Source organism: Ochotona curzoniae, unplaced genomic scaffold, assembly GCF_017591425.1.
Source record: "Ochotona curzoniae isolate NIBS_2020 unplaced genomic scaffold, NIBS_Ocur_1.0 scaffold_3835, whole genome shotgun sequence".
NCBI lineage: Eukaryota > Metazoa > Chordata > Mammalia > Lagomorpha > Ochotonidae > Ochotona > Ochotona curzoniae.
In genome coordinates, this window is record NW_024467114.1 from 3314688 (window position 1) to 3322591 (window position 7904).

At 60.8% G+C, this 7904-nt stretch overlaps 1 protein-coding gene across 3 annotated transcripts; it reads left to right on the top strand.

The window, feature by feature from the left end:
- The first annotated feature begins 138 nt into the window (after nucleotides 1-138).
- Nucleotides 139-6394, top strand: DDX56 (DEAD-box helicase 56). Of its 3 annotated transcripts, none has more exons than XM_040964830.1 (14): nucleotides 140-281; nucleotides 372-533; nucleotides 664-824; nucleotides 960-1130; nucleotides 1240-1330; nucleotides 1750-1994; nucleotides 2263-2382; nucleotides 2905-3018; nucleotides 3114-3214; nucleotides 3770-3843; nucleotides 3938-4027; nucleotides 4308-4413; nucleotides 5603-5679; nucleotides 5857-6394. In XM_040964830.1, the coding sequence occupies exons 1-14, from the start codon at nucleotides 222-224 to the stop codon at nucleotides 5932-5934; spliced, it is 1650 nt and encodes a 549-aa protein (XP_040820764.1). In that variant the 5' UTR covers nucleotides 140-221; the 3' UTR covers nucleotides 5935-6394. The 3 variants fall into 3 exon arrangements, with proteins under 3 accessions (XP_040820766.1, XP_040820764.1, XP_040820765.1); XM_040964831.1 differs by having other exon boundaries at nucleotides 146-281; nucleotides 3114-3208; XM_040964832.1 differs by lacking the exon at nucleotides 2263-2382 and having other exon boundaries at nucleotides 139-281; nucleotides 3114-3208.
- The last annotated feature ends 1510 nt before the right edge of the window (nucleotides 6395-7904 follow it).

Sequence of the window (7904 nt, forward strand, 5' to 3'; positions counted from 1 at the left end):
CCGGCAGAGTGGGGAAGCACAACTAAGTTCCGTCCCCAAGCCCTCCTCCCCCGGGCCTTTCTGACACCGGCCGTTGGTGCGCGCAGCCGTGTTCCCTGCCGGATCGTTAGAAGTCTAGGCTCCGCCACTTCCGGGAAGTGACGCTCTCCTGGCTCTGATTGGTTGTCACCGTCGGCCCTCTCTTCCTGCCGCACGAGTGCGGCGTGGATTCCTGCATCGCCATGGAGGAGTCGGACGCGCTGGGTTTCGAACACATGGGTCTGGACCCCCGGCTGCTGCAGGTACCGGGGCAGGGGCGCTGAGAGCCGCTGGGGACAGCGTCCCGGTCCCGGGGGGCGTGCCGCCCTAGTCGTACGCCTCGTGTCTCGTAGGCAGTCACAGACCTGGGCTGGTCGCGACCTACGCTGATCCAGGAGAAGGCCATTCCGCTGGCGCTGGAGGGGAAGGACCTGCTGGCCCGGGCCCGCACGGGCTCGGGGAAGACCGCCGCCTACGCGTTGCCGATGCTGCAGCTTCTGCTCGACCGGAAGGCGGTGGGCACCGGGGACGGTCGGGTGGGCGGGTCGGGGAGCCTCGCGTGGGTGTGGCTGACGCGTGGGCTGCTTCAGGTGGGCACAGCAGCGTTGAGCTCCTGCTAGAGCCTTCAGCTCATGTGCTCCATAGACAGGTCCAGTGGCGGAGCAAGCCGTGAGAGGCTTGGTCCTTGTCCCCACCAAGGAGCTGGCACGGCAAGCCCAGACCATGATTCAACAGCTGGCTAAATACTGTGCTCGGGATGTACGGGTGGCCAACGTGTCAGCTGCTGAAGACTCGGCAGCCCAGAGGTGGGTGAGGGTGAGGGAAGTAAAGGGCAGTGGGCAGAAGAGATGTGGGTGGGCGTGCGCAGTTGGGTAGAGGGGTGGGTTGGGGCGGCCCTGACTGCTCTGCTCTCTGTGGTTCTGATGCCCTGCTGGCCACAGAGCCGTGCTGATGGAGAAGCCGGATGTGGTGGTGGGGACCCCGTCGCGGATCCTGGGCCACTTGCAGCAGGAGACCTTGAGGCTGCGGGACTCCCTGGAGCTGCTGGTGGTGGATGAGGCTGACCTGCTCTTCTCCTTCGGCTTTGAGGAGGAGCTCAAGAGCCTGCTGTGGTGAGGGAAGGGTCCGGGGGAGTGGGGTCTTGGCTCCGCAGTGGGAGTGGGGTGGGCAGCCATCCAGCTGCACTGCCTGTGTCCCTGACCCAGCTCTGATTGGTTTCAGTCACTTGCCCCGCATTTACCAGGCCTTCCTCATGTCGGCCACTTTGAACGAGGACGTGCAGGCGCTCAAGGAGCTGGTCCTACATAACCCGGTGAGGGGAGCTGCTCCTCTGAGGAGGAGGGTTGGGGACCCTGTCACTGAGTGCCTGCACTTGATCCGGCATGTGTCACATCCGTCATTCCAGCTGGTCCCAGTGCTGTCACCTGGTTAAAGTCAGGGTTCATTTGAGACATGGGCAACAGCTCTGTGGGCCGCTGTGGGGGGACAGAATGGCAGTCCTAGCCCAGGATTCTCATCCCCCCCCACCTGCTGCATGGCGTGGTTGCTCCTGGACGTGGTCTGCCCCATGCCCCTGTGTTCTGTGTATGGTGGTGTGTCCCCTGCGTACTGGAACAGGGAGGGAGGCCTTAGGTGCCAGGAGTCCTGTGCTGCAGTGTCAGTGCTGTGGCCAGCAAGCCCATGGCCACAGTCTCTGTCTCTCTCCTGACCACAGGCCTGTCCTCCCTCCAGGTCACACTCAAGTTGCAAGAGTCTCAGCTGCCAGGGCCTGAACAGTTGCAGCAGTTCCAGGTGGTCTGTGAGACAGAGGAGGACAAGTTCCTGCTACTGTACGCCCTGCTTAAGCTGTCCTTGGTCCGGGGCAAGGCCCTGCTCTTCGTCAACACCCTGGAGCGGAGCTACCGCCTGCGCCTCTTCCTCGAGCAGTTCAGCATCCCCTCCTGCGTGCTCAATGGCGAGCTCCCGCTGCGCTCCAGGTGCACTTCTTTCTGGGGGCCCTTTTGGCTTCAGGGTCCCAGGGCACAGGCTGAAGAGGAGGGGATGCACTAGCCCAGTGCTGTGCCTGTTCCAAAAGCACTGGTGATGGCCAGGTTCTGGGCTTGTCAGGCACCGTGACATACCCATCACTTCACATCTCTGTGAAGATGACGAAGGCAGAGAGTTGAGACAAAAAAGCAAAGGCGATGGGGTGCGAGGTTCTCTGTGGGCTCTGCGGAGCTGACTGCCTGCCCTCCCCTCACCCAGGTGCCACATCATCTCCCAGTTCAACCAGGGCTTCTATGACTGTGTCATCGCCACTGATGCCCAGGTCCTGGGGCCTCCGGCCAAGGGCAAGCAGCGGGGCCGAGGGACCAAAGGGGACAAGTAAGTTCATATTTCTCTCTTCAGCCCTTCCCAGAGAGGTCCACTTTCTCTGCTGTCTGCAAGACACACCAGGATGCCTAGAGCAGGGAGCCAAGTGCTGAAGGCCTGGTTAGGCAGGTGACACAGAGAGCCCCTTGCGTGCTAGCTCAGTTGCCTGGGTGCAAAGGGGAATGGAGCACCCTCCATGGGCAGTGTGCTGGGAAGCTTGCAGCAGGCCTAAGGCTGGCACAGGGCAGCATGTTCTTAAGCTGAAACGGGAAGGTCCAGGGCCTGGTTCTTAGAGTGGGCGACAGCCGTGAGTCCTGTTCCACCCAAGCTGATGTGTCCAGATGAGGCCACAAGGCCCTGCCTGGGACAGCACTGATGTCCAGGTGAAGCCGCGAGGACCTGCCTGGGGGGATGCCAGAGACTGTAATCCCTGTTGGTGCTCTTGATCTTGAGGTTTTATTTAGTGATGCAGCCTGGGCTATTGTGCTTAGCACAGACAGAGGGTGAACTGACATGGCTGCCTCCTCCCTGCAGGGCCTCTGACCCGGAGGCGGGCGTGGCCCGGGGCATAGACTTCCACCATGTGTCTGCTGTGCTCAACTTTGATCTCCCCCCGACTCCTGAGGCCTATGTTCATCGAGCTGGCAGGTAAGTGAGCTGGGAGCATGGGGGAAGGCCCCAGTAGGGTGTCCCTGGCCCAGCCTGCAGGCTGGAGATACAGGAGTGGCCATGTGCCCTTATAGGACAGCACGCGCCAACAATCCTGGCATCGTCTTGACCTTCGTGCTGCCCACTGAGCAATCCCACTTGGGCAAGATTGAGGAGCTTCTGAGTGGAGGTAAGAGCTCCGGTTCTGATGGTGCCCTGACAACCATGTCATGGCAGCCACAATACCAGCATAGTGACAAGCAGCTGCCGTAGTCTGTCCTTGTTCTCTTCACGTGGTAGGCCCTGTCCTTCACAGATGGACAGTTGGGTTGGCTGTCTGCTTCATAGTGGTGCAGCCTGGCATGTGTGTGCAGGGAATTGGTGACAGTGCCTGCCGCTGGGCTGTGGGTGTGGACCAGCTGCTCTCCCCAGCTGCCACCAAGCACCACTGGAGGGGACAGCAGTGTGGCTGGGGGCCAGAGTGGTGGGAGAAGATGGATGAGTGGGCCATGGATTCATGGCTCAGCAGTGGGCAGGTCATCTCTGTCCATGTGGCCCTGCTGGTTATCCCTGTGCACGTGTCTCTGGACTGTCCCCGGTACAATCCAACAGGTGCAGTAAAAAGGAGTGTTGGGCTAGGTCCGCTGCAGCCTTGCCCCAGGGAGGGACACTGGTATCCAGGAGCAGATGGCTGAACAGATGCTGTCCTGAGCCTGTGGCAGGCAGGGCCTGACTGCTGCCTCTTCTGCAGAGGGTGAGATTCCTGTCTTGCTTCCCTACCAGTTCCGGATGGAGGAGATTGAGGGCTTCCGGTATCGCTGCAGGGTGAGCTGGACGTGGGTGGGAGGGGAGAGGATGTCAGGGGAGCGGCTGTGACCCAGGGATTGCGCCTCCCCTGTGACCGTCGCTGTCTGCCCAGGACGCCATGCACTCGGTGACAAAGCAGGCCATTCGGGAGGCGAGGCTGAAGGAGATCAAGGAGGAGCTTCTGCACTCAGAGAAGCTCAAGGTGAGGGCCGGGGGAGGGTCGGCCAGCCTACCTGGCTGCCCGGAGCTCAACCAGCCAAGGAGTGCTGAGCAGCAGAGGGAGGCGGAGGAGGGGACGTGGGCCGACAGCCCCAGAGGGGTCAGCCTGCTCACCGGGGCCAGTGGGCACAGCGCGTGGTGGACACTCCTGTGCTCGGCAGAGTGGCAGGTTCACATGTCCTTTGACACATTTTAAACCGTACTCATCTTTCATGCCTCAGTCCAGCGGGGCGTGACATTCTGACTGTAGTACCTCCCCTCAGACCTACTTTGAAGACAACCCCAGGGACCTGCAGCTGCTGCGGCACGACCTCCCCTTGCACCCCGCTGTAGTGAAACCTCACCTGGGCCACGTCCCCGACTACCTGGGTGAGTGCACGTGCGAGGTGGCACAGGTTCTTGTGCTGGTGCCCAGGCTGTGGTGGGGATGGGAACTGGAGCTGTGGGTGGCATGCAGGCCCATGAACACCGCCCTGTGGGTGTGCTCTCCCGTTGGGATGTATCTGTCCACCGCGCGGGGCTGCTGTGTTCGTCTGTCGTGATGACCAGCATGCAGTAGCACAGCTGGTGCCCAACCCGGGCCTTCAGTTCCCATGGGAGCTGGCTGGTGAGTGACTGCAAGGCCACCCGAGGGTGTGGGTGGAGGCAGCCAGAGTTCCACAGGGGACTTAGGGTTAGCGGTCAAGGGCTTGCTAAAGCAGAGCGGCAGAGCTGGAGCCGGTACTGAACCTGACAGCTGCTCACGTGAGCACTGGGAGCGGCGTCCTTCGGCTTCCTGCCCGTGCTGATTTGGTTCCTGCAGGTGGTGGTTTGCTAATGAGTGTGTGACTTCCCTGGTTAAAGGGAAGTACAGGAGCAGCGTGGCAAGGAGGCGGCCCCAGCAGCTCAAGCCTCACATCTGCTCTTGTGTGGGCCCTGGTCTGTGTGGCCTGCCATGGGCAGCTGCTCCTCCCTAGGGAAAGAATGGGGTGGACCTTCCTGGACAGGCAAGGCCTGAGTGGTGGGACGCAGGGCCCAGGAAAGCAGCTCAGGAAATCGCCAGAACATGGTAGGTGTGGTGCGGTGTCAGGCGCATCCTGTGTCAGAGTGAGAGGACGTCTTCCTGTTTGCAGCTTCGCTCCCCAGAGCTCTGATGGCCAGGGCCTGGCAGGGCCGGGGCTGTGAGCCGCGTGGGTGGCAGGCAGCTGGTAGCTTCAGTGGTCGTGGCTGCCGCCCCAGGTCTGCTGAAGCTGGGAGTCAGTGCCGGGGGTTGGATCCCGGTGCTCCCGGGTGGGGGGATTGTGGACAGCTCTGCTGACACGCAGGCACCCTCCTCCTCTTCCTGCTGCGTGCTGCTGTAACGCAGAAGAGCCCTGGGCACAGGCAGCGACTGACGCTGCATCTAGGCGTCCTTGGGGAGAATTGAGAATTTTACTGTGGAGCCAGGGTGAAGGGCACAGCCCTGAGGAGAGGGCATGGATGTCACCAGAACAACTACAGTAACGGGCCCAGGCGTCCCGCCAGAGGGGGCTTTGAGAGGGGAGGAAAGGCCGCTGCTACAGCCCGCCCTCTCCCTCAGTTCCTCCTGCTCTTCGCGGCCTCATACGCCCTCCCAAGAAGCGCAAGAAGCCCTCCTCTTCCTGTAGGAAGGCCAAGGTATGTCACCTGGGGCCTTGGGGATCACAGCAGGAGTCCCCCAGCTGCTTCATCTGTCATCCACCCAAAGTGCTGGTGCAGGGGCTGGGCATCTGAAGGCTGGCTGGGGGCTGGTGTTGGTCTTGGTTAGCACAGTGAGGCCGATTGCCCCAGTTAATCCGTGGTTTTGTCCTGTAGAAGGTGAAGGCCCAGAATCCACTGCGCAGCTTCAGCCATAGAGGAAAGAAACCCAAGCCCACAGCGTTGCCCTCCTGAGGTCGCCGGTCTACCTTGGTGGGACTGCAGTCTGGGGCAGCCACGTGGGCACTCTGGTCTCACTGTGCTGCCTGGACAGACTGAACTCCGCGCAGGGCCAGCATCTGGCTGCATCACAGAATAAAGATTGTGCTTCCAGACCTCAGGGATCAGGAAACTTCCGGAAGGTGGTAGTGCCTGTGCTGTGTTCTGCAGTACCAGGCTGCACCGGCAGAGGTCAGCCTGGTGGAGCCAGTCCAAGTCCGCTGTATCAATAGTATCCAGCTTCTTGTTTTCCTGGCTTCTGTGACCCTGCTGTCACATGTCCCTGGAGAACAGGTCTTGCTGGACACAAGTCTTCTCTTTTAAAGGGTTAAACACCTCATGAGCAGGGACTGTGGTGGGCTGGGCCCTAATGTGTGTGTGTCAATTGTGTCTGCGTGTTAGAGGTACATGGCAACAGCGAGACGTGTTCACACACCCTGTTTGGCTTCTCTGATTTCTCCGGCTGAGCCTAGGCCTCCCACCTGCTGGCGCCCCGCCTAGAGACTCGGACTCTGCTGACTCAGCATCCTAGAATGTAAGGTGTTGTCATCTGCTGGCAGGCATGGCCAGGCCAGGTTGGGGGCCTGGGAGAAGTGCAGTTGTAGCCCGTAGGGGCTGCGGGCACCACGTGTGTGCCACCTGCCGAGAATTTCCAGGAAACCTCTGGGTGTGGGTTGGGCAGCATGAAGGCAACTGTCAGGGTCGTCCCACTGTCTGGTGTGTTCAAGAGCAGTGTCCTGGAGCTGAGAATGGGGGAACCCTGTGTGTGCCCGCTGGAGGCCCTGGCAGAGCGGCTTCCAGAAGGGCAGCAGTGCAGAGGGCTTTGCCTGCTTTGCCAGGCCTCCCCACCCTGCCCCAGCTGAGGGGTATTGTGGCCAGGGTAATGCCTGCCTTGAACCCTGACCGTGTGCTGCAGGGAGGTGGACAAGCCTGGGCTAGCACAGCTGTGTTCCTCATTGGGGTAGCTGGAGTCTGACCAGAGCTGAGAGGCTGAAGGGAGACATGGTGGCTGTCCCCTGCAGCTGTAGATGCAGGAGCTGTGGATTGGACTTGTCTGGTCAGCAGTGTGGGGCCACTGAGTCCTGCTGCTCATCCCCCTGGAAGAGCTGGTGGTACTGGGGGATGAGGGAGAATGGGGCAGCAATGCATGCCAGTCTCAATGCTTGGACTTCCCTGAGCTCCGAGAAACATGGCCTCTCCAGGCCTCAGGAGAGCAGTGACTTGCCACCTTGGCCTGGCACAGCCTCAGGGCAGGCCTGGGAGAGCACCTGTGTGCAGCCAGGTCTAGGGTTAGGTGAAGCAGCAGGCTCGTCAGGGAAAGGATTACCCATTAACCCGGCTACACTGCGTGCTAGGCCACGTGTTCTGACAGTGCTGGAGCTGTCCATGAGTCTACTCCCAGAACTCTGGCCAGCTGGTCATCTCTGGTTGGGCAGGGGCAGCTTCCACACAGGAGGGTGGAGGGGCATTGGCAAAGCCTGCTTGGGTCACTTTTGAAGACAGGACATACAGAGAGGAAGATCTTCCGTCCATTGATTCATTCCCCAAGTGGCTGCAATGAACAGAGCTGAGTCAATAATGAGGCTGGAGCCTCTTCTGGGTCTCCCATGCTGCTGCAGGGTCCCAAGAGTTGGACCATCCTTGACTGCTTTCCCAGCCCAGAAGCAGGGAGCTGGATGGGAAGCAGGCTGCCAGGATATGAACGAGTGGCCATATGGAATCCTGGTGGCGTTCAAGGCGAGGACTTTGCCGCTAGGCTACTGTACCAGGCCCTGGACAGAGAGCTTGTTAAAGGAGAGGCAACGCTGCGGGGCTTTTCAAGGGAGGGGTGCTGATAAACAGGGTGCTCAGCAAGAGGGGGGTGTGCCTGGGGCCTGTAGTGGCAGACGCCTTCCCTCCCTGCAGCACCTCCACCTCATGACTCAGCGGGGGGACTTTGTTCCCCT

Excerpts from the sequence above, each read along its gene's own strand:
- DDX56 (XM_040964830.1), top strand. The coding sequence starts at position 222 with ATGGAGGAGTCGGACGCGCTGGGTTTCGAACACATGGGTCTGGACCCC. Across the intron at positions 534-663 it reads TTCTGCTCGACCGGAAGGCG|ACAGGTCCAGTGGCGGAGCA; the intron begins GTGGGCACCGGG and ends TGTGCTCCATAG. Across the intron at positions 1,131-1,239 it reads GAGCTCAAGAGCCTGCTGTG|TCACTTGCCCCGCATTTACC; the intron begins GTGAGGGAAGGG and ends GATTGGTTTCAG.